This window comes from Herpailurus yagouaroundi, unplaced genomic scaffold, assembly GCF_014898765.1.
Source record: "Herpailurus yagouaroundi ecotype Mexico unplaced genomic scaffold, PumYag 160, whole genome shotgun sequence".
Taxonomy (NCBI): Eukaryota; Metazoa; Chordata; class Mammalia; order Carnivora; family Felidae; genus Herpailurus; species Herpailurus yagouaroundi.
Window position 1 is genome coordinate 53,783,283 of NW_024412401.1, and position 25,381 is coordinate 53,808,663.

The window sequence follows — 25,381 nt, forward strand, 5'->3', positions numbered from 1 at the left end:
CAGCTCACAGAAATTCACCTGGATTCTCCAAGAACAGAATCTCCCTGCTTAAATTTCCTCGCGTGAGCTGTTGAAATTCAAGAACATAGCGGAGCAACTGTGTACAAAATGTGGCTTTTCTTTATTCTGGGGTTGGTCCAAAACCAGGAAGAGCTCTAATGCACAGAAAGCTTCAAAATTCTACCTCAAGGAGAGTCAACAGCCTTAACATTTCTCTTCCAATGGTATGGTTCTTTTGCACAGAGGACATGCACGTGTTCTATTAGATTCTATTAGATTCATTCCTAGGAAGGTAATACTTTCTAACGTTACTATTAACGGTGACTGTGGCAGGCTGAATGATGGTCCCCCCAAGGATGACCACATCCTAATCCCCGGAGTCTGTGACTATATTACATTCCGCGACAAAGGAACTTAAGGTCTGCAGATACAAGTAAGGCTGCTAATCAGACCATCTTGTGGGAGGCCGGACCCCGGTGCCAGGCTGAGACCGGGTCGAGCAACGGCTCCCTGTTGACTCAGCCAACCCGGTGGTTCCCCCTCCCATTCCCCCACTTGCAAAGGCATACGAAAGCCTTGTCAAGGCTGAGAAAGCTAATTCCTGAAGCCTGTGGTCTGTGGGTGTTGGCAGTTAATGTTACCCCCCTTTTCTACCCCGGGTCAAACAGAAACAAACACGGGAACTGTGTTTTGCTAGCAATCTATCAACAAGGTCTTGTTGTGACCCGTTTAGAAAGTTCACAAGGCACACAGAACTAAATGTTCTGGCTGGCAGCGATCATGTGAAACCTGTTTATTCTTAGGATGACCTGATCCATAAGAGTCTTGATATAAAAGATTGTGTACAGCAACAATAAAGCCGTCACTGGGGCCATCAGCCCAGGGGACCCTCCTGTTCCCAAACTGGCTTCTCTTCTTTTCTTTCTTACATTCCCCTACCCTCAGGCCCCTGATCTCAGGTGTTTGTTGCGCTGGTCGCGACACCATCTTAAAGAAGAGAGATCATCCAGTAGGCCCAATCTAGTTAGGGGTTTATAAGCTAAGGACTGAGGCAGAAGTGGGGGGGGGGTCAAAGGGATACTCCGTGAGGATTCGGCCTCTTTGCTGGCCCGGGGGACAGAGAAGGGAATCCCAAGCCGAGGCACGCAGTAGCCTCTAGGAGCGGGGAATCACACTGCGTTTATATCCAGCAAGAAACCAGTTCTGTAACCACAAGGACCTGAATTGTTCCAAAAAAGCCAAACGAGCAGGAAGCCGATTCTCCTAGAGCCTCTAGAAAGGAGTGTAGCCCTGAGGACATGTTGATCTTAGCGTTGAGACTCACACCTTTGCAGACACTGTGACTCAACCTACCATTTACCCACGGTGTGGTGGGAAACCGCGACGAGGGTTTTAGACAGGGTGGGGTGATAGGACCAATTTGCAGCTGTGGGAGGAGGCTGGAGAGGGGCCCGGGGTGGAAGAAGGGAGAGAAGTGTGTGGTTCGGAGAGGATAGTGTCTGAGACGGTGGTCGATGGTGGTGGGGGTGGAGAGATTCCAGACCGACTGGAGGCAGAATGGATGGGGTTTGCTAATAGACTGCACGTAGGTATGGCAGCAGCAAGGGCGGATGGTTCCTAGGTTTCCGATTTGAACTCCGTGAACAGCGATACCACTGGCAGAAATGAGTCAGCCTGGGGCCGGTGACACACTTTGAGGTGAGCGTGGGCGACTAGAAAATTGTAACACGCCAAGCTTGGCATAGGAGACACCTGAAGGGAGACCACAAGCAGGCAGATACGTTTTTTTTTTTTCTTTTTTTTCTTTTTTAAAAACCTTTATTTATTAAGTAATCTCTACCCCCAACACGGGGCTCAAACTCACGACCCCGAGATCAAGAGTCACACGCTCTGCCCACCCAGCCAGCTAGGCGACCCAGCCAGATGTGTTTTTTAGCCTGGAGTTCGGGGGAGAATCTGACCCGTAACCACATAGCTGGGGGCCATAAGCACGTAGATGTTATTTCAAGGCACTGAGAACCCGAAGAGAGCCCACAACAGCCCCGAGGAACCCGAACTCTAGACGCTGGGTGCAGTGGGAGGAACACGGCAGAAAGTCCTGATTCCAAACTTGTATAAATACACGCCTATTACATACATATTTAAAGATGGGCAGTGTGGGCGCGTATCTATGGGGATGACAGTCCAGAGCTCCAGAATTCAGGAGCGGGCCGAGCAAATGAACAGAATTTCCGAGACAGGGTAAGGGACAGGCCGCAGGCCTCAGGCCTCGGGTGCAGGGCGCAGCTTCCAGCAGGAGGAATTCGGTGCAGACAGAGGTAGGTTTGCCTGGTTGGTACAGGGAAGCTGATGTCTGCCGCCTTCCATTTGCTCAGTGAATCACGAAAAGGCCAGAAGAGGGGCGTGGGAGGGTTGAAGGTGTAACAGCTGACGTGGGGAAGGCACAGCAAACGTAACAGAGACTCAAAGTCGGATCCTCTGGTGATGCTCTGAGGTTGACAACCATTAAAGTGAAACCAACCAGCCCGACCGTGTGGTTTTCTTCTGGAAATACTCGGCTCTTAGGTGCAGGGAGGGCAGATGGAAGGGCTCGCCGAGCTCCGGGGTCCTGGACAGGGAAGGGCCCCCGAGGGAGAGGACGAAGAGTGAAGGGGCAGTAGAAACGGACCCTGGGACCGCTGGCGCGCGCTGGGAGCCAACTGATGGGCTGGCGTCTTGCTGGGTGAGCTGGGAATTAGGACCGCGGCGTGTATTTCAGGAAATGGCCCGGAACCGGTGCTCGGCAAGCGCTAGGTTGCGCGGCCGGCGAGAACCCAGGCCTGGGCCTGCACCGTTAGCTCCTAGCGGGGCCTCGCCGGCTGAGAGTAACTGAAAGCAGCGTTGAGGGGAATCCAGGCCTGGGTCTGTCTTGGACGTTCACCTTCCCCTCCTCTCTGCTGGGGAATGGCGTCTACACGTGAAGACAAACCGCCGAAAAGCGTGCCTACCGAGAAGCGGGATGCCCAGAACTGGGACAGGTGCTCCAATACCGCACAGGCGGGAGTGTTCCAAACAACTGTATTTGTTCCCTGCTCTGGTCTCCCGGGGGACAGGGGCGGGGTCTTCTCCCCTCTCTCCGGGTCCACTCTTCCTCCTCTGCGTCCTCCCAAGTACAGACCCGACACGCAGTTTCCCCTTTGGCTCCTTTCTGCCTCTAAACTGGGGCTATTTCCAGGCTCTGGGCCTCACCCCTGCAGGGGCTGCCCGCCAGGCATCTCTCTTCCGCCCGCTGTCTTCGCGCCATCCGCCAGGGGCCTCCGCAGAGCGGGCACACCCCGAATCACACTCACGGCTCCCCTCACGGTCTTCTCTTCTCCCGGGTCTGCATTTGACACGTGTCCGGTCTACCCTGCCCTCCTCCTTCTTCCGTATCCCTCCTGGACTCGCGTGCGTAAAAGCCGTGTTTGGCAAAGGCTAACGTTTGTACGGTGCATACTTTTTTTTGAAGGGAGAGGCACGGAGGTTATCGGTGAGAAAAAGTTATAAAAATAGAACCTCTACAAAAAGTACCCAGGTCTATTGTGAAATTCATAGCACAGGCAATTAGTCACTGCCAACACCCGTTTGTGGGTTGCTTCCTCAGAGTCCACTTACCTCTTCTGCTAACGGGACCCTGATTTTTCCCACTGGGGTATTTCCGCTCTCAACTGCTAGAGGCATCCTGAGCTAAATCCCAGCTCCAGGGGTGGGGTGGGTGTTCACGTTGGCTGAAGACCATCCTATCTCCTTGACTCCAGGGACACTTCAGCGTTGGGCACAAACTTTCACTTGGGCACTAGGAACAAAGCCTAGGACTTAAAAGCAAGGGGAAGAGGCTGTTTTCCTTCCTCGGGACAGGGAGCAGGTCTGCTGACACAGGTGGGAGGTGAAGGGGCTGCTGTGTGTGGACTGAAGAGAAGTGGGCGATGGTGGGGGGAGAGCAGGGAATCCGCAAGGAACCCCATCTCTGGTGACTCCGAGTAGCTGGACCAGTCCTTACTTAAGACGAGTGGTTCCTCTGGCCTTTTGGTCTTGAGAGCTCCCGGATTCCTTACATCTATCTGGGTCCAGCTCCCGGCACTTGCAAATCGAGAGTTTCAGCCTGTAAATTCACCAGCCCACCGCCCCGAGAGAACCTCTCCCAAAATTTGGGGCTTCACTTCTCCCATACGTTTTAATGCATCTACATATACACAATCCACCCCCCCACCTTTTTTTTTTTTTTTTTTTTACTTTTACAAAATTGAAAATATTTACTCTTCTGAAATACTTTGGTTCATTTTGTTTACCTCTTTTTATGTTAATCCACTCTATCATGTTCGTTTTTAATTATCGGATACTATCCCATTCTAGGAATATACAGTAACAAATTCCCATTAAGGAACATTTACATGTTTTTCCATTTCAAATGATAAAGGTGCCCTTCTTATGCACCAGTCCTTTTCATTCTAGAAGTGAATTGCCGGATCTTAGTTTGTGTACATTCTTAAGGCTCTGATGTCTTTTACCCGACCGTCCTCTGAAAGGAACTTGTGTTCCTGTCAGCATGGAGACGGTGTGCCTGCCAGGTAGGACGGGAGTAAAGGTAAAACGCTTGCCCAAAGGAAACAGTCATTTGTTTGCTGAGCATTTACGGAGTGTTCCTTACTTGCACCGTAGTGGGACAGGTGCTGGGGATACAGTGGTGACCAGACTCCCAGACTTGTGTCTGTATTCTTCCTTCTCCAGGTAGGGTAGCTTTGGGCAAACGTCTGGCTTCACGGATGAATTAACCGACAGCACACGTCGTGACGCGAGAGTCATGACATTGGAGAGAATGCTCAGGAGACAGTGCAGTTCTGTCTTGGCGTAGACGGTGACGTCGCTGCATGGGACGCTGTTCCCCCTCATCTTATGTCCTCCCCAGTACGGGTGCGGCTAGAAGCCTGGAACCCCACTCCCCCGGCCAGCAGGGTTCTGCCGAGGGGCTGGAGGAGAGGGAGACGATGGAAGGCAGGAGCGAGGCAGCAGCTGCTCTGTTCTGAGGAGACACAGGGTCCCGCCAGGGCAGCAGCAGGAGACAACCCAGGCAGCACGGGGACAGGGCACGTTAGCAGGGCCACAACCGCCTCCCCTCAGTCACTTGTTGCTCGGGAATCCAGCCTTCCTGTTCGCGTCTTCGATCCTGTTTAACAACGTTGTAACCTAAATCCCTAGGTTGAATCCTCTGTTCCAACTCTCTGTAATGGTTTTGCTTTCCTGGCGGACAGAATGGCCCAACACTCAAAACTATCCTTGAAACCCTGCAGGGTGTGAGCTGTGCCTCAGACCCACACAGCAGCCCTCCAAAAATCTCACAGAACCGGATTTTCCGGAAGCAGTGGAAGAGTCTGCTGGGTCTGGGGTTTTGGTTTCTTTCCAGTTGGACACCAGGTGAATTCAGTGGCTTTGAGAACGCAGCTTGTATGCAGAATACATACCCTTGAGCACTTGACTCACTCAGGAAGAGGCCCGCCCACGAAGGCAGGGACGTGCGAAGTGAAGCCAGTCTGGGAGCCCAGCGGGTCCACAACTCCCTGTTAACACACACCTGACACTCACGCACACTGAGCACACAGAGTAACAACTGGGAAGACAGAAGGCAAGCCGGCAGGCACGTTGACGAAAACTGGTAGCGTTCCCCTTTAGGCCGAGCGTGTACGTTGAAATCCTTACCACGAACTGTTCACGGGCCGTGACTCCACACCCTCTGCCGCGAGAGGGACCGGGGATACTGTGGTTTTATGAGAACCGTTCGTTGTGATTATGTCCAACGGCACGGAAGCATTAAGTCGACTCTTACGCGCCTCTTTCCCTGCACGCTCAAATGCACTAGAGCGTGAGTGTGCGAATCACCATGGAATGCTCTGCCACGCAAGGTATCGTCGTCCCCTTCCTGTGGCCATGGCTCCTTCTCTCTCTCCTAAACATCAGTCCTGGAAACAGGTTCTCTGCCCCATTGCAAAGAAATCCAACAACACCTGGAGGGGTGCCCAAGGCACAGGGTCCTCCCCTTAATTCTTCTCCTCCCCGTCTTCTCCCTCACTGGTGTCGTCACAATAAAAGATGTCTCGGAGTAGGAACACCTGCCTGGGCGCCGCGGGAGTCTGGATTTCAGCACCTTTTTTCTCCATCATCTTCTCTAACTTTTCCTTAAGCAGAGGCAGACTGGTTTCGTAAAGGTAGTCTATGATCTCTAAAGGAAAGAAATGTAATTTTGAAATTACGCGTACAAAGCCTCCTTCCCAAGGTCAAAGGGCAGAGGGCACGGACGCGGGTAGCGGGCTGCTGCTGTTACTACGGCGAGCGTGGTCTTGTTCTAACTGGCTTACTAAGGTTCCCCCAACCAGTTTCTCCCTCAAAATCCTACGAGGTGACCCGTTCCTCAAAGGAGGACACCAAGGCACGAAGACATTACGAATCTTGGCCAAAGTCGCAGAGCTGCCAGGGGCCAACGAAGCCAGGACTCAAACCCAGGCTGCGATGTCTGCTGAATGCAACAAGTAGCTCATCGTACGCCCCGTGGCACAGCGCCACCCCAACCAGTGGCTCCCGAACGCGGGTGCCGGGCAGACCACTGGAGGCTCTCCTGCGTGCTTGTTCGAGAAAACCCTAGCCTCCAGACCCAGCCCCGAGGTTAGGATTCGGTGTGTATGGGATGAGGCCCCGGTATGTACATTTTCCACCAGTTCCCCACAGGACTCTGACCACCTGAGTTTGGGAATACCTAAACCGCCCACAAACGGCTGCAAAGAGGGAACCGGGCATCGTACGCTTTTTCTGGAACTGTGTGCGAGCGTGGCACGCAAGCATGCGTCACGTGTGCGTGTGAGCACATGACGGTGACCCAGAAGCACTCACGGTTCCTGAGTGCTCACTAAGCACCAAGCACCCTGGTGACCACAATTCATCTATTATCTCATCTGGTACTTTTGAAGGTGCTGTCAGGTGGGGGTTAGGATTTGACAATCTTTATACCATTTTACAGCCGAAGAAGCCGAGGTTCCCAGAAGTCACGTGCCCGGGGTCACATTATCAGCACGTGCCATCACTTGCTGGCTTCTTAACAATTCGAATACAGTACTGGAAATACTGACCTGGAAAAGTCTTCTTCTGCCAAAAGGGAACACAGGTAGCTTTCAGCTTATAAAACTTAGTTTGAACGTAGGACGGCGGGACATCACTTTAGAAAGGCAAAGACAAAAAAAAGATGGCATCAGTTTAAAAACCGGTCACTTCACTACTGCGTACGAAGCACACTGAGTCGGGAGAATCTGCGGGCGTTAAGTAACTTTCTTAGTCCTGAACGCAAAACGATCGTGCCCATAAATGTGAGATAAAAACACGACACACGTGAGGTAGCTGTTGTTCACGTGGTTAAAAAGAACACACACAAAAGGAAGAAAGTCAACAGCACGAGATGGATCCTGTTTAACTTACGAGAATTTAAATCACTGGTCAGGAACCAAGCGTAACACCAGCTAACGTAAGCGGATGCTGACCTTGTACTTGGCCCTGACCTAAGATCTTCCCATCTAAGGACAAACCACCGGCACGACCACTCTATGAGCGTCTTGTGCCTCATTCTGGAGGTGGGGAAACTGAGGCACAGGGAAGCTGCCCAAGATCTTACAGCTAATAAGGGGGTAGAGCTGGGACTTCAACTGGGTGGTCTGACTCCAAACCCCACTCTCTTAACCACTACACCTAGGATAAATACATATCTGTCACAATCCAAAAGTAGATGTCCCCTGCTTTTTATTTTGCAGAACTTAAAAACAAAAAAAAAAGCAGAGGCTTATGATGTTTTGGTGAGTCAAATGTATTTCAATTTACAATAAGTCGGACAAAATCTTAATCGTTATTTCCTTACTTATTCTTTAGAGTGTGCATGCACACACGAGCAGGGGAGAGGAGCAGAGGAAGAGAGAATCTTTTTTATTTAAAACAACTTTTGGGGCGCCTGGGTGGCGCAGTCGGTTAAGCGTCCGACTTCAGCCAGGTCACGATCTCGCGGTCCGTGAGTTCGAGCCCCGTGTCAGGCTCTGGGCTGATGACTTGGAGCCTGGAGCCTGTTTCCGATTCTGTGTCTCCCTCTCTCTCTGCCCCTCCCCCGTTCATGCTCTGTCTCTCTCTGTCCCAAAAATAAATAAACGTTGAAAAAAAAAATTTAAAACAACTTTTAATGTTTATTCATTTGAGAGAGAGAGAGAGAGAGAGAGAGAGAGACAGACAGACAGAGCACGAGCGGGGAAGGGGCAGAGAGACGGAGGCAGAATCTGAAGAAGAGCTCTCAGCACAGAGCCTGATATGGGGCTCGAACTCACGAACCATGAGATCATGACCTGAGTCAAAGTCTGACGCTTAACCGACTGAGCCACTCAGGTGCCCCAAGAGAATCTGGGGCAGGTTCCACGTCCAGTGCCTGCACACTCTCTTTCTCTCTCTCAAAATAAATTAAAAAAATAAATAAAGTGGAAATCACTAACTTTACTTTCCTGGACTTTTTCTTAGACAACAAAAGCATGACCTACTTGTTTCAGCCGGAAGCTAATCTAGTAGCTGAAATGATCGGTGTCGATAGGCAACGGGCTACACACGTCCACCATGCACGACCTCCTTGATCCTCCCTAGGGTCCTATCAAACCATTTTGTGGATGAGGAAACCGAGGCTCAGAACAAGTTAGGGAACGACATGTCCAAAGACGGCTAAAAACTGAGTACCAGGACTCAACGCCAGGTCAGCCTGACGGCGAAGTCCAAGTTCTAAGGCCCCCACGCCCGCCCTCCTCCTGTAGTGCCGGGCGCCCAGCAGGATGTTCCGCACGCCCAACCCCAGGCTTAGGAGTCACGATAAAGGATCTGGATGTTTTCAAACGAAGTAGGCAGTACCTCTCACTAGGCGGACACGCTTTCTTTACGTCCTGCCTCAATAATTCACGAGGAGGCTTTAAGACTCTGGAGAGACCGAACGTTTAGACTTCTTTTTCACTGTTTTAATTAAAACTTAAAGAATGTACTATTTCAAACAGCTCTGGCTAGATGCCACAGTCTCTACTTTATGGCTTTGAGATGTATTAATCTTAAGCGGGACAGTCCATTTTTCAAACATGTAATTTCACTTAAAACCACTAAATGTCCATTTTAATCTAAGGAAATCGTGATGTGAGGGGACAGTGACATCACACGATACGCAAAAATTTATTGCCGAAGTCAAATTTTTCAAAAACCCGTCTGCTACTACAAAGAGAGGGCTTTGCGGTCATGAGCGCTTCTCAAGATGGTAGCTGGTGGGTGCCGGGCCGGGTCCCCTCTGGGAGACCCGACACCCTCACCTCTCAGGGACCCGTCACGTGGAGCAGTGAGTGGCCCACCCCGAGGGTGCGCTGGGAGGGAAGGGTTTGGAACCATGAGCGTGTCTGTGACTCCTAACAGGGTCTGTCAGGACAAACTTGCAATTCTCCAGCTTAAAAAAACCAAACTGATTGTTCGTTGTCTATAATCCCAAGGTGCAAATAACCACCAGAACCAGTTTCAGCCCTTCCTCGTGGATCAAGGACAGCGTCACCCTTTTGACAGCCAGCCAAGTGGCAGCCCCGCCTCACCGTCCACCCTTCTAAAACTAAAGGCCACTCAACCCCTAACACCCCCACTTCTGAGAGACCGATTCCCAGACCCCCAGCTCTCAATGACCTGCTCTCATACAGGGACTGTGCTTTGCAGGCTGGCTCCCTTGCTCAGCAAGCAATAAATTCAGGTATCAGGAGTGGTGGCCTCTGTGTTCAGTAGAAGGGATTCATGATGTCTGGGTGATAGGTAACAAAAGCTCACAGCAGAGGCAGATGGAGGCAGCTTATGAACACAGGGAAGTCTGGGGGCGCCCGGGTGGCTCAGTCGGTTCAGCGTCCGACCTCGGCTTGGGTCATGATCTCACGGTTCGTGGGTTCGAGCCCCGCGTCGGGCTCTGTGCTGACGGCTCGGAGCCTGGAGCCTGCTTTGGATTCTGGGTCTCTCTCTCTCTCTCTCTCTGCCCCTCCCTGCCTCGTGTGCACTCTCTCTCTAAAATGAACACGAATATTAAAAAAACCAAAAATAAACATAGGAAAGTTCACCCTCACCCCACAGGTGAAAGATGCAAATGAACACCCCACCGAAACTACTTAGGGAAGCTTAAAGAGGAACAGGACCTTTACATGGTCTCAAAATACCTCCCACGGCCCCTTTTTATCCCCAAGAGAAAAACGGGTACTTTTATACGGGGAGGGGGAAACCTGGCAAATGCCCCCAGAGCCAAAGCATCAAGATGATGTGATGATAAAGACGCAGGGTCACCTACGGCACGCTCCTGCCCCCAACACAAAGCCTCATCCCAAGGAGGCAGCAGAGAACCTCCCACTGTGAGGCATTCTACAAACAACCAGCCCGTCCTCGCCCCCATTTTTAATGCCCTCAAAGCCAAAGGCAGAAGAGCTTTACTGATGGAAAGACACTGAGGAGACGCATGGTTAAATGCACCGTGTAAATCTGAACTGGATCCTAAATCGGGGGGAAATGCTATAAAGGACGTTACCGGCACATTATTAGTGGGGGAAACTGAATGTGAACTGTGCTTTGGAGCACAGCACCGTATCGGCGTCGAATTTCCTGGGCGTGGTAAGTGCGCCGTGATCACGTAATAATGTTCTCGTTTAGGGGACGGTGCCCACCACTAATCCTCAAGCGCTTAACGAAACTACTTTATTCCCTTGGAAGAGGGAGTGGGAACGGGAAAGGGAGGGCAGACGACAGAGCAAACGGAAAAACTGTTAAGAATCTATGATTTGGGGCAAAGGGTTTCTGGGATCTCTGCTCTAATCGTTTAACATGTTAGCTCCGTGAGGCTCTTAAGAGACTCCGCACACATTTCGTTCACCCTTCCCCGGGGTCTTTGGCGAGGGGTGGCGGGGAGGGAGGGCGCAGCTGGCCCACGGCACCCAGAGCTGAGGTTCCCAGTCCCCATGTGCACAGTACCACCTACACACGAATCCCGCCTGCAGCGTGGATTTCAGCCCGGTGCTTCCAAAGCTCGTAGACGGTCACTAACTAGGTCATCTCTTATCTTTTAATTAGCTTAACATTAACTGAACGGTCTTACCCTATGGTACTAGCAAGATCTTCCCAGTCTATTTCATTAGCATCTTCCACGTTTATTTCATACAACCTGGGAGAAAAAATAAACATTAAGTTTTCAAGCGCAAGTCAGCACAATGGGCATGTTCACGGACTCCCAAACGTGGCAAGCTCAGGGCACCTGGGTGGCTCGGTCGGTTGAGCGTCCGACCTCGGCTCAGGTCATGATCTCACGGTTCACTGAGTTTGAGCCCCGCGTCGGTCTCTGTGCCGACACCTCAGAACCTGGAGCCTGCTTCGGATTCTGTGTCTCCCTCTCTCTCTGCCCCTCCCCTGCTCAGGCTCTGTCTCTCGCAGTCTCTCATAAATAAATAAACATTAAAAAAAATTTAAACACACACACACAAAAGTTCCTCAGGTCATACACGCAGGCAGTGCGGGAAGACAGGTTTGAACCTAACCTTAGCAATCTCACTGCAGATTTCTGCTGCTGGACACCTACTCTCGGGTCAGAGAGAAAGAGTTACCCAGCATCACCTCCTCTGGCTGTACCTTTCGATCAGGTTGATTTTGGCCCGCAGGGCATTCACTCCACGGTACACATCCCGACCATTCGTCATCCTCTTGGTTAGAATTTCCGTCCTGCATGCAAAGAAGAAAAAATATAGTGCACCTCTCAGGCTAAAGTTTCCACCGCAATTTCCCGCACTTTCCTCCACGACGTCACCCTTACAGAGAACCACGCTGTGAGTTGTGTAGCTCATCACTAACGTTGGCCACCTTCGCGAATATGCTTATTATTCTTCTTTTCAACTGGGAAATGATAAAGAGAGTGGCAGAAAGTTGGTGGTTAGTGAAGCTGGATGAGGGATACGGGAGTTCTGAATTTCTGTGTGCTCTGGAACTTCCATAAAATGAAGTTACAAACGGGAGGAGCACAGAGTATCGGCCCATCAGCAGGTGCTAAAGGAAACTGCAAACTCAAGATTGCTTATAAAACGGAGGGACGTAAGAAAGATTCAGTAAAGTCATAAATGATGTGGTGGCTCCCCTAAGGCCCAAAGCTAATGGCTGAAGGGAAGGGTGACCGGAGCTCCTAAAGAGAGGGACAACCCGGGGCATCTGATTCTTAATTCTGGCTCAGGTCCTGATCTCATGGTTCGAGCCCTACGCTGACGATTTGGAGCCTGCCTGGGATTCTCTCTCTCTCTCTCAAAAATAAACATTTAAAAAAAAACCAAAGAGAGCAGCAACCCAGCTAAAAATTATTTTTTAAGTACTCATCTCAAATAGTAAAATGTGTCACAATCTGACAGATCGCTAGCTGTTCCGTTCTGGATAAGGGGGATACACAATCCACAGATGAGTGATGCTGTCGTTCTCATTGGCCAGCCGTGTTCCTTTGAAATGCAGCATCTTGGGGCGCCTGGGTGGTGCAGTCGGTTGAGCGTCCGACTTCAGCCAGGTCACGGTCTCGCGGTCCGTGAGTTCGAGCCCCGCGTCAGGCTCTGGGCTGATGGCTCAGGGCCTGGAGCCTGTTTCCGATTCTGTGTCTCCCTCTCTCTCTGCCCCTCCCCCGTTCATGCTCTGTCTCTCTCTGTCCCAAAAATAAACAAACATTGAAAAAAAAAAATTTTTAAACAAGCAAGCCTACATGTTATCCTAATTCTTCTGATCCTGAAGCATGGCTGCTCTGTGGTATTTCCCTTTCTAAACACTGATCTATCGTCCTCCAACAGAGGCTTACGAAACACTCCTTTTTTTAGTCTAAAATACAGGGGCAGTAAGGGCTCTGGTTCCTCCATATCAAACATTTTGTCCCCTAATCATTATCTGTTCTTTGGAGTTTATGCCCCTGAGTGTAGTCTTCTACGAAAATAAACAGAGAACTCTAGGACAGAATTCTGAAGGACGGAACAACAAATGGCATAATCTAGGAATCTGCTCTTAGTAGAAAACATGCCTGCTCCGAACCCTTTTTTTTTTTAATTTTTTTCGTGGTAATTTCCAAAAATTTTTTTAATGTTTTATTTATTTTTGAGACAGAGAGAGATAGAGCGTGAGCAGCGGAGGGACAGAGAGAGAGAGAGACACAGAATCAGAAGCAGGCTCCAGGCTCTGAGCCGTCAGCATAGGGCCCGAGGCGGGGATCGAACTCAGGAACTGCAAGATCATGACCGGAGCCGAAGTCGGACACTCAACCGACCGAGCCACCCAGGCGCCCCAGTCTGAACTCACTCTTACTTGACCTGATGATGACCGCACTCCCTTTGCGCGTGAGGTGTGTGAGTTGCAGGCCCACCGCTCCAAGGAGTCCCGGAGCAGCGGACCACCCAGCTCAGGGTCTCTCCAGGGCCTGGAAAAGCCACATCAGGCAAAGAAGGTGCAGCGAGGTCAGGACTGAAAATGCTATGTGACGAGCGTGTCTAAAGTGGCACGATGAACCCGGCTGCCTCGCTCTGGTGAGGAGAGGAGCCGCTGAACTTGACAGGTTTGTGAAAATGGCTAACTCCTGCTCATCACCGTGCTTGTGATTTCCCTCCCAAAGGGGAGATTCATATTTTTTTCCCCTCATGCTGCAAAGAGAGAACTATTGGGTTTTCCTAAACACTCAGCAGGAGCAGAGTGAAGGAACCGCAAGTCAATATTCAGTATTAAAAAGGCTCACGTTCCTTTACGGGGAAGTCACGCAAGGAATCGAGGTTAGTTAAGCGCCAACTCAGATCAGATACGGATACTGAAGTGGCCGGGACGGATGACTGGTGACGATTGTTCTTGACACGTCAGGCTTTCCGCACAGCGGTTACGTGGACCTTCTTTGTGACTTCACCCATCTACCCACTTTTGCTGACGTGTGTGGTGTCTGTGAGAAAGCGGGACGGAGGGAGGGAGGGAGGGGGTATCTTGTTGAAATTCACTTAAGAAGCCTTAAAACTTACCACTTACTTTTACACTGCATCCAATTTCTGGTTTCTACTTTGGCTTCTACTTCTACCCAAGAAATGCCCTTGTAGAGACTTTCCCTGACAATAGACAGGCGGCCGTCGGGGTTCTCTTGGAGCTTAGAATCCATCTCCTGTAACTCGTGGGGAGACATTTTCTTTAGAATCACTTCTTCCACAGCCTTGATTAGCTTCTGGGTTTCCGTCTTACTCCAAGCACCGTGGTTTCTCGCTACAGACACAAAAGGACGACCTTACAGTTTCTCGTCTGTCTTCACACACAACGTCAAAAACAAACCGATGACGACAGATACGTGTCATTACACATCTGTCCACACCCGCAGCACGTACGCCACCAAGGGTATGCCCTAATATCAACTACGGACCCTGGGGGATTATGATGTGTCGGTGAGGGTCCACGGGCTGTAACAATGGCACCGCTCGGGTGGGGGATGCGGACGATGGGCGAGGCCGTGCGTGTGTGGGGGCAGGGGACAGATGGGATGTCTGTGTACCTTCTGATTTTACTGTGAACCCAAAGCCACTCTAAAGCCTTAAAAAAAAAAAAAAAAAAAAGAAGATAAATCAGGACTTTTCAGAAGAGAGTGGGCAACATCTCAATTACACAAACATAACACCATAAGCACAGCTACGTGCAAATTACAGTGGAACCACTACAGTGGCCAAAGATTCTTTATTGTTATCTTTTACTTTAGAGAAAGAGAGCTCACAAGCAGGGGAGAGGAGGAGGAGGAGGAGGAGGAGGAGGAGGAGGAGGAGGGAGAGGGAGAGGGAGAATGAGAATCCCAAGCGGGGTTCGATCCCGCAACCTTGGGATCATGACCTGATCCGGTATCAGGTTGATGCTCAGTTGACTGAGCCACCCCAGCGCCTCCCAACGATTCTGTTTAAGAACCAATATCAGAACAGAACTGTCTTTTCTTAAAGCAATGTGTGTTTTTTAACTTCAAAAAAGTTGTTTTTCTTGTTTCTGAGTAACCTCTCCCGTGTGACTCTGTGAGGTTCTCAAACACTTAATGGGAACCAAGTAAGTGAATGCGTGAAACTGAGCTCCAGTGATCACAGTGATAAAGGCGTCTGAACCTGAAGCCTTCATCTGCGGAAGGCATCGAACAGTCCGTGGCCCATCTTCCTGGTCTAGATGGTCACGGTCAGGCTAAGGAAGAGGCCTCAAACCACCAGCCTACAAATATCTTTGGTTTGGCCCACAGAGTGACGTTACTTTTTCTCAACAATTTGGATATTTAAAAATCAAAACAGTTCAGGGGGAAAAAAAAGGTATCTAGATTTCACACACTCGCACCAAATCCAGAAGAACTGGCCACACTGAGTCTCTGCATGGCGCCACGGCTGGATGCGTTGGCACGAAAGACATGGCTCCCAGTCACCCCGGGGCCACAGATGCCAGCCCCCGTGCTCACCGTAACGGCATCCGAGGGCTGTCTCCTTAAAGCAACTGGGGATTTTGTAATGTAAAGACTATAACCAACAAAGTTTTTCTGATAGAGGAGAAAAAGAGACAGGAGGTTTGGGAAAGGTCCCTAACAGGCCGACTGAATCGCATCACTGCCCTCCCAGCACTCTCCCCTGTCCTCTGCAGGAGGGGACCTCCTCCGCCCTGGCTCTCCTACCCGCCAGCCTCCCAGGGCTTCAGTCAGGCCGGCGGGTAGAGCTGAAAGCTACTGAACCCAGGCGTGGCAGAAATTGGTCACGTGAGGGGCGCCCGGGCGGCTCAGTCGGTTGAGCGTCCGACCGCGGCTCAGGTCGTGATCGCGTGGCTCGTGGGTTCGAGCCCCGCGTCGGGCTCTGTGCTGACAGCTCAGAGCCTGGAGCCTGCTTCGGGTTCTGTGTCTCGCTCGTTCTCTCTCGAGAATAAATAAAAAACATTTGAAAAATTGTAAGAAATCGGTCGTGTGAATAAAGGCTGCATGGTTTCACAATCGCGGGTGAGAAGTGAAATGAGACAGCTGCGAGAACGGCTTCAGCAGTCAAGCGTCACGGCCCCCCCACAAGACAGGCCTGCCAGGATGCCCGTGCTGGGGCCGCGGGGGCTCATCTGCTCGCAGGGTGGGGCAGCATGGACGGTTCACTTACGGCTGCTGATCTGGGAGAACTTCAGGGCAACAGAGAGGCTACTTCGAGCCACCATCTCGCCAATCTTCTTCCAGTCGTTTCCATGCAGGGAGTGGTAGATCTTTAACTTCTCCATGTCTCCTTTGCTGTACCTGGGAGGAAGGGAAAACGTGCTACAGTTCTGATCAAGTGTGAGATTAAGAACCGTGTTGTTTTTAATTTTTAATATTTATTTGAGAGAGAGAGAGAGTGTGTGTGAGAGAGAGAGAGAGAGAGAGAGAGAGAGAGAGAGGGAAAGACGGAGCGAGTGTCAGCGGGGCAAGGGCAGAGAGGAAGACACAGAATCCAAAGCAGGTTCCAGGCTCGAGCTGTTAGCACAGAGCCTGATGCGGAGCTTGAACCCACGAACCGCGAGATCATGACCTGAGCCAAAGTCCAGCCCTTAACCGACTGAGCAACTCAGGTGCCCCTTTCTTTTTTTAGTATTTATTTTTGAGAGAGAGAGAGAGAGAGAGAGAGAGAGAGATGGAGGGAGGGAGAGAGAAATTGAGGGAGAGAGAGGGAGAGAGGGCGGGAGGGAGTGCTCAAGTATGCCTGGGAACGGGGGAGGGGGGAGAAAGGGAGACCGAAGATTCGAAGCAGGCTCTGTGCTGAAAGCAAAGAGTCCAACGCGGGGCTCGGACTCACTAACCTTGAGATCATGAACTGAGCTGAAGTCCAACGCTTAGCAGACTGAGCCACCCAGGCGCCCCCCAAACTGTATGTTTGGGATTCTCTCTCTGCCTCTCCCCTATTCACGTGCACACGCGCGCCCGCTCTTTCTCAAAATAAATAAATAAACTTTAAGAAAAAAAAACCAACATTCTAAGGGCAAATTGTTACCACACACAAACCATGTGGTGCAAACGAATGAACGAACTTTCTTATTAGAATTACAGACTTTGTGTTCTGCTAAAACTTTCATTCCCACGCTTATGTCACAGATAGAAAACTGTCACCTCAGCTGCCACCGTTCATTTACCCAAAGCTTTCTTTCACGTCCCGCTGAAAATGTCATCTTTAGTGAACTTCCTTCAAGTTCTGTCCACAGACGTCCAGCCCTGGGGCTTAGGGAAAAGGGGAGCGTGGGCTTTAGTCCGTGAGCAACCTTTTCCTCTGCTTCCGGTTTACTTCTTTTGGTCAGAATTTTAATCGGTGTTTGTATCGCATAATACATATCGGTATTTGGGGGTCGCATAATACGTAGGTCCTGCTTTCAAACCGTGCAGCTACCTGGAACCCAAACGACCCCGCCACATTTACTAAACGTGCCACCCAGAGTGAGGTCAAGTCCACGAGGTTGTTGTCTGGGCCCTCAGAGCGAGGGGCCCGACGCTTTCCTGCCTCTCCCTCCGTCCTGGAGCAGAGCGCTTACCCACAGCCGACACCCGATCCACGTTGGTTTTATCTGGAACGTTGGGAACAAAACGCAGTTGGGTGTTTTACTTGGGGAGGGAGGGAGGAGGCAGTGACCACCAAGCAGTGTCGCTGCCGAACCGCTCGCACGGGACCTCTGGCTGGCGTTTACCCTGCCTTCACACGCTCACTGGAAACCCCCAAAAGCGGGCTGGGCGCTGGAGGGAACGTCGCATTGAGAAGGAACATTTGGGTACACAGGGAGCTTGCACATCAGCAGAGAGCAAAGAAAACCTCGTGAGTAACATTAAGGGGGGCGCGGCACGCTGAGTGCTGGAGGAAGTACGAAGGAAAAGCCAGGGATTTAGAAAGGGGAAGACTGGCGCGCCTCGGTGGCTCAGTCAGTTAAGCGTCGGACTTTGGCTCAGGTCGTGATCTCGCGGTTCGTGGGTTCGAGCCCCGCGTCGGGCTCTGCACTGACAGCTCAGAGCCTGGAGCCTGCTTCGGATTCTGTGTCTCCCTCTCTCTCTCTCTGCCCCTCCACCGCTCATGCTCTGTCTCTGTCTCTCTCTCTCTCTCTCAAAAAATACATAAAAAATAAATAGAAAGGGGAAGATCACAAACTTTGACTAAAGAGGTAGAAACTGAAATGGGCTTTGAAGACATTCACCTGACTGAGATATGCAGGCCCGTTTCACACACAAAGGTCCTCACGATTTCGGTTTTTTGTTTTGTTTTGTTTTGTTTTTTTACCACCTCTAATCTGTTGTGGACATTCTGATTTATACGATCAGCAAGCACCAGAGAAATGCTGTGTCTCAAGCTGCTAAGGCTTCTTACCTGCCCTTGTAATTGTTGACATCAAACATCTTCTTTGCTCGATAGTAAACAAGTTTCCAGGGCCGGGCAATGCCCTTCCCTAAAGTCGGAAGAAAGGCAAGCAGTCAGTGTGGCACACAGGGCCTGGCCTGAAATGGAGTCACAGTTGTAAGAGGAACCCGGCACAGGCCCCTCTCCACCCCACGACCCCGGACCCCACGTCGAGGCCGGGATTTCACACATCCTGCAGAGAGCTGGCTCGAGGAGCAGACACCCACGATCACCAGTTTCCTTGCAGAGCTCTGCAAACGACGGGCTTAGCATGTCGAGGCTCCAGCTTCCAGTCTACCTACCACGTTCGAGGGAAAAGTTCTTTATAAACCAAAGTAATGTTAACAAAATTTGAGTTAAGGGGAAAGAATGCCAACGTGGAGGACGTGTGCCAACAGTTTTCCCTAAGATGAACAAGAGGGCTTCTTGAACGAGCAGGCTTTACTCATTTCCTCACTCTAAGCACCCAACAGCCCCCCGACAGGGGCTCACTACTCTGGTTGCCCCTGCACATTCCGGAGAACACCTAAGAAATCATCCTCTTTCAATTCATGGATTTTGCGCGGGAGGGGGAGCGCCTGAGTGGCTCGGTCGGTTGAGCACCCGACCTTGGCTCAGGTCACGATCTCACGGTCCGTGAGTTTGAGCCCCAGGTCGGGCTCCACGCTGACAGGTCGGAGCCTGGAGCCTGCTTCGGGTTCTGTGCCTCCCTCTCTCTCTGCCCCTCCCCGGCTCATGCTCTGTCTCTCTCAAAAATAAACAGGCATTAATAATAAGAAATAAATTTATTAATGAATTCATAGATTTCCTTTCTGTCCGATCCCATGCTGCTTGATGGCTTTGTCTCAGTTTCCAAGTACACCCGCTGGAAGAGGGTTCCAGCGACAAAGCACACGTAAGGCTGTACTCGGGGAAACTCAGGAGATCCGGGTGTGCTGTGTGCAGCATACGAGAGACAGCATGTATTAGAGCAGGGGAGCAGAAACCAGAACCACGCTTCTTGCCCAGCAGGAAAGCCACAAGTTGACTGTGTTACTTTCTACAAGATCCGGAAAAGCACTACGCTTGGGAGACATGAACGCATTCCAAACCCCCAAGAGTACAGGCTGGCGATGCGAATACGGAAATACCGATCGGCCGGGCGCTGTGCGAACACCTACCGTGCCTCACCCGGCTAAGGCTGGAAGGCTGGCGAGGGTCAAAAAGAAAACGGCTGTACGCTTACCGATGTGCAGTCTAAAGGAGTATTTTCTTTTCAAGTCGGTGATCACAGATTTCTCCTCTGGGTATCTGTCTGTATACAGCAGCTTGTCCGCATTGTCAATTCCGGTCAGGGACAGAAATTCTTGCACGTTTTTCTCTAACTGCTTATTTTCCTTTACAGAAAACTTGCCAAATCTAATAGCGACACCTAGGATTGGGGTGGGGAGAAAAAGTAGGCATTGTCAGTAACAAAGGAAAAGGCAAACCCACCACTCAGTCTTCAGCAGTTACAACAGCGCCCAGTCAGCTACCCCCTGCTGAGAAGCAGCCCTAGGTGTGCACTTGACATTAGCTCCCCCCTGCCCCACTGTGACCCTCAGCTCCCCTTCCATTTTAGTCATTCTTCTCTCAAAGTCTGCCCCGTCATCCCCTTCCAGGGTGACCTTCCCCAATTCATCAATCTCTTTGGAAAACAGTCATTTTTTTATTAAGAAGGAATATATTTTCATTAAAAGTTCAAGCAGTATGGAAATAAACATTTCAAAGAAGTTCCCCCTCGGGGCGCCTGGGAGGCTCAGTCATTAAGCGTCAGACTTCGGCTCAGGTCATGGCTCAAGTCATGATCTCGTGATTGGTGGGTTTAAGCCCAACATCAGGCTCGCCGGCGTCAGCCTGTCAGGACAGAGCCTGGAGCCTGCTTCAGATTCTGTGTCTCGCTCTCTCTCTCCCTGCCCCTCCCTTACTCGCGCTTTGTCTCTACCTCTCAAAAATGAATAAAAGTTAAAAACAATTTTTTTAAGGGAAGCCTGGGTGGCTCAGTTGGTGAAGCATGCAACTTCGGCTCAGGCCATGATCTCACGGTTCGTGGGTTTGAGTCCCGCATCGGGCTCTGTGCTGATGGCTCAGAGCCTGGAGCCTGCTTCCGATTCTGTGTCTCCCTCCCCTCTGCCCCTTCCCCACTCACACTCTCTCTCTGCCTCTCAAAAATGAATAAATGTTAAAAAAAAAAATATTGACATTTAAAAAAAACCACAAAAATGTTTAAGAAGTCCCCTCTTAATCTCTTCTGCCACACACACACCCCGGCCAAAGGCAAGTACAGTGAAATTGGCCGATACAAATATTCACATTTATTCTCTAGGCAAATATAGGGGGGGGGGGGGGGGCGGTAATAAGGTCATTTAACTGCACATTCTATTCTTCTTTGTAACTCAAAGCGACCAAGTTTCATTATGTACTGATGGTCTTACGTATGGCATGGTTTTTCCCTTCTTAGGCTTATTTCAAGAATATCTCTTAAAAAATCCATACGCCTAAAAATTTTGACGTAAAACAGACAAAAAGAATGGGGGCATTCCACAGATGCTGCTCTAAACACATTTTCCTTCCTTGGTCTGTTTTTTTAAAACAAACCTCTTCAACGTGACTAACGGGGCTAAGGCTCTGCTTTTACTCTTCCCAGGGACCAGTGTACCGGGTCCCTCACGGCCCAGTGAATACCGCTCATTCGGAGCACACAGCCTCAGCTTTGCGGTTTGCTCCTCAAGCCCGTAACTTTTCTGGGAGGTTCTTGCAACACAGTGAGTGAGATCAGGATGGGGACGGGTCTCCCCTACCAGAAGTTGGGCGGAGGAGACCCAGACCCCTTCGTTTGGCTGATCTCGTGGCTCGGACAATTCTGGCAGGAGGTGAGGCAGGAAGCGGCCAGAAGGTGCTCCCGGTGAATCTAGACAACTTGCATCGTTCACCAAACGGCGTCAGGGGCTCCTCACGCGGACAGGAGAGCCCAGCAGCTATTCAAGTCCCACCAGCTCACCCTGTGCCTTGAATTCCTTAAACCGCCCTAAGTCATCCCGGTACATCCTCTTGATGGTGGTGGCGGCCCTTTCCTTGATGTCGGGGATGAACTCCTGGAGCTGCTTCACGGCCGAGTCCAAATCCACATCCGAGTCGCCCAACTCTCTCGACTCTTCGGATAAGTATCTCGTTTCGGAACCCGTGGCCACTTCCAGACGGCCTTCTTCTTCGTTTGTAGGTTCCAACCTACGGACAAGATCGGACGGACTCACGTGAACGCGTCGCTTGCCCCGGTGGCTTTCAAGTGCTGAAAGTGACCCTCGCTTCAGACCAGGACAGTGTGAAAGCAAGGAGGGATGTCGGAGCTTGCCACGAACATGCTAGATAAAGAGGTCACAGGCAGAACTCACACAGAAGACACACATCGAAAGACACAACATTCCCCCGTTACCTCTGCACCTCTTCCGTACAGGCCTGGGTTTTCTCCTCTCGTGGCCTGGGCTCCTCCCTTTCTTCAATCAAGGTGCCATTTCCCTGCGGTGAATCAAAGTGCGCGTCCTCCAAGCTGGCAGCGAGCGCTGAAAACTCCCCACCAGGCGCTACGGGGCTTTCAGCAGAGCTTCGCTTCCGTTTCTTAGACTTTTTCTTTACACCACTGACCCCTCGACATCCTTCGGAGTGCACGTCCTCCAGACCCTCAGGCCCGGGCACTGCCTCAAATTCCTGGTTGTGTGACATTTTTCTCTTTTTTTTCTTAGACTTTTTTTTACCTGCGGGTATTGGCAGCTGGGCAGTTTCGCCCTCTGGGCCCACGGGAAGGGGGGCTTCTGGCTGGGGTGGTTCCAGCTCGGGCAGGGGCAGGCTCGCACGCGGGCCTTCCTGCACAGCATCGCCCGATGCCGCTTTCTTCCGACGTTTTTTACTCTTTTTCTCCCTGACTTCATGATGCGGTTCTTCGGACTCATTTTCATGTGACCTGGGAACGGACTGTGGTTCGTCTGCATCAGGCTCTTGTGTTGGCTCTTGTTCCTTGCTCGTGTCCACGTACACGACATCGACGTCGCTCCTAAAATTCTTCGGCGTGTCCTTGATATTTTCTTTATCCACCAGGACGTACACGACGCCTGTTTCCTCATCTACCCCCAAAGCCTTCTGTCTTCTCTTTTTATTCTTTTTGGGTATAGAAGTGGTCTTTTCAGTCTCCTCGCAAATTTCTGATTTTTGCAAAGGGGAAGAATGAAAATGCTGGGAATCCTTTCTCTTTTTTTTACTCTTGGTTATGTGACGCTGTTCGCTTGTCAGAGGAGTGTCTCTGAAACTTTCATGGGAACTCCTTAGGTGTCCTTCCTTATATACAGAGTATTTTTTCTTTTTCTTGTCAAATACTGGGGTGTGAATTTCCAATCTGCTCGGTCCTCCTTCCATTCTGTTCCTGTAGGGAAACTTGACAACAATGGTTTATTTTTGCAAAGCATCTTAAACATTGGCCTCAGGAGAAAAAAAAAATCACAGGAAAATGAAATTATACGACAAATGACAAGACTGGAATCATGGTTGTCAATTTTAAATTATTCTAAATGCACAGGGGGCTCACCGTAATTTACGGTCTCGTCCCACTGCCCTTAGGATACGGTAAAGAACAGTCAACAGAGAACAAAGTGCCCAGCATGATCAGGCCCTTGCCCCCCCCCCACCCCGTCCCATCTTTTACCTCTCTTTTCTAACTCCATGCTCCAGCCACACATGTCTTTTTTGGGTTCCCCGAACATGCCATCATCCTTTCCTTAGCTCACGGTTTTATAACATACCATACCCTCTTTCTGGAATGCCCTCTGCTGCCTTCCTACCTTCCCTGCCTCCTGCCTCCTTTCATCCTTCAGAGCTTGGTTTGAATATCACTTCTTCAAAAAAAGCTTTCCCTGGTGAAGAAGAGACATACGTGATGATACTTTGCCTCTTAAGTTTAAAACCCACAAATCAATTGTATGTGTCTTTTGTGCATGGATACGGAGTAGTAACTGGCAAATTCTAATTGGCAAATTCAGAGATCAGGGACAAGAACGGAGCCAGTTTCTCTCGTACCTGTCATCTTTTATTTCTTGACGGGGGTGTTTGTTGTATTTTTATTTACTTATTTGAATGCTGCTTGCTTTTTCACTTAAAAAGCAAGAAGGAGAACAAAGGTACAGATTGCTTTCATTTGTGTTCAAAAACCAGCAACTGAAGGATGTACATGTGTAAGGACTTACAAAGGAGGAGGAGGAAGAGGAGAAAAAGACAGCGCTCCCTGACCCCCGTGGGCTTGGTCCATTCCAAATATACTTTCATGGCAAACCATACGCCTCCTCGGTAGCATTTAGCCCAAATGTAGTTTACAGACTAAACAATTATTTCACTAATCATTTAACGTTAGTCTCCTCTGCTAAAAACGTAAAAAAAAAAAAAAAAAAAAAGTTTCCACGCATCTTTGGGTGACATCAGGGAGAAAGGTCTTAATGAAAGCTCTTAAGTGTCTCTGTTGAAGGGGAGATCCTGGGGCTGGGGAATCTGGCTTGTGGGTATAAACCGATGTGTTCTTTCATACTCTTCTTCCGGCCACACAACTGTCAAAGTGTCCTCACCACCCATGAGAAGTTAGGGACCCTACCCCTCTCCTGTATCTTCAGCCTCTCCCTCTGCAGTGGGTCCCTTCTGGCAACCCTCCAACAACCTTTAGCCTCTCCTAACTTACAACAAAACAAAACAAACCCACGAAAACCAACCATCTTCTGACCCTGAAGCCCCACCCAGCTGTTCTTTCTCCTCTTCACAGCACAACTTCAGACAGAAAATGCTCTCTCCATTTCCTCACCTTGTATCCACTTCCAAAACCACTCCTTCGTAGCTGCCCCCCCCCCCCCCCCCCGCCCCCACTCCTGCCCTGAGACTGCTCCAGGAAGGGCGCCTAGGACCTCCAAGCCGCTACATTCAATCAATGCACGCTTTCCTGGCCCATCTTTCAGGACTTCGCGAGAACGGTGAACAGGTGAGCAGATAATTCCTTTAAATATTCTTTTTCCTTCCTCTCTCCCAACCTCCTTCACTTTCTTTCTTCGAAACACCTCCTAAGCTTCTCCCTCTGGTCTCTGGAACTCAGCACAACATACTAACTGCATACTTACTCCCCCACCAAGACTTTTTTTGGTTGCCCTGTTATTCTTAAGACCAAGTCCCAAATCCTTACACACCTACCAGGCCCTTCATGATCTAGTCTGGTCCATGTCTACCTCTCCACCTGTCATTTCTCCCTGGGTTTCAGACACCCTGCTCCTTTCGGTTCCCGGAATACACACGTTCTTTTTCATTCTCCAGGACTTTCCAAAAGCAACTTCTGCCGGTGATGCTCCTTCTTCCGAGGGAACCTTTCTCCGCGTTAACTGGGCCACGTCCGAAAGTCACCTCCTCAAGAAGGCCTCTCTAACAGCTAGACTGGGTCCCGTCTCCCGCTTTGCAGTTGCCCTCCTGTACTTCGCGCCGCGGCGACACGCTCGGCCTCCCGAGGGCTGGGGTCTCGTCCGTCCGGCTCCCAAAGGTTCCACCGTGCCCGACAAGCAACCGGGCAAGCAACTACGCCCACCGATTCGGAACACACCGCTTCCCGCCCCGCCGGGACGTGCCCAAGCCTGGTCTCGGGCTCTCTCGTTCTTGCGGGGTGCGACAGACCCCCTGCTCTCCCTGCTCTGCGGCGGGCTCTCCGGGGCTGAGGAGGGAGGCCCCGGCCCCGTGTCCGACTCCCGATCCTCTCCCGCCCGGGACCCGGGCCTCCGCTCCCGGGGGCCGGCCTGGGGCGGCCGCGGCGCAAACCGCCCCCGGAGACCTCAGCCAAAAGCGGCTTCAGCGAGGCGAAGGCACCACCACCACCCGCCGCTCGACCTCGACAGGCGCATCGAAAGAAC

At 50.8% G+C, this 25,381-nt stretch overlaps 1 protein-coding gene across 2 annotated transcripts; it reads right to left on the reverse strand.

Moving 5' to 3' along the window:
• Positions 1-4,215: 4,215 nt before the first annotated feature.
• Positions 4,216-25,381, reverse strand: TTF1 (transcription termination factor 1). Of its 2 annotated transcripts, XM_040482720.1 has the most exons (11): positions 24,779-25,377; positions 21,898-22,889; positions 21,466-21,692; positions 19,672-19,857; positions 18,417-18,495; positions 16,203-16,333; positions 14,085-14,319; positions 11,698-11,787; positions 11,171-11,236; positions 7,134-7,219; positions 4,216-6,232 (listed from the first exon to the last, which is right to left on the reverse strand). In XM_040482720.1, the coding sequence occupies exons 1-11, from the start codon at positions 24,788-24,790 to the stop codon at positions 6,051-6,053; spliced, it is 2,286 nt and encodes a 761-aa protein (XP_040338654.1). In that variant the 5' UTR covers positions 24,791-25,377; the 3' UTR covers positions 4,216-6,050. The 2 variants fall into 2 exon arrangements, 1 of the variants encoding a protein (XP_040338654.1); XR_005792769.1 differs by lacking the exons at positions 4,216-6,232; positions 7,134-7,219 and having other exon boundaries at positions 14,092-14,319; positions 24,779-25,381.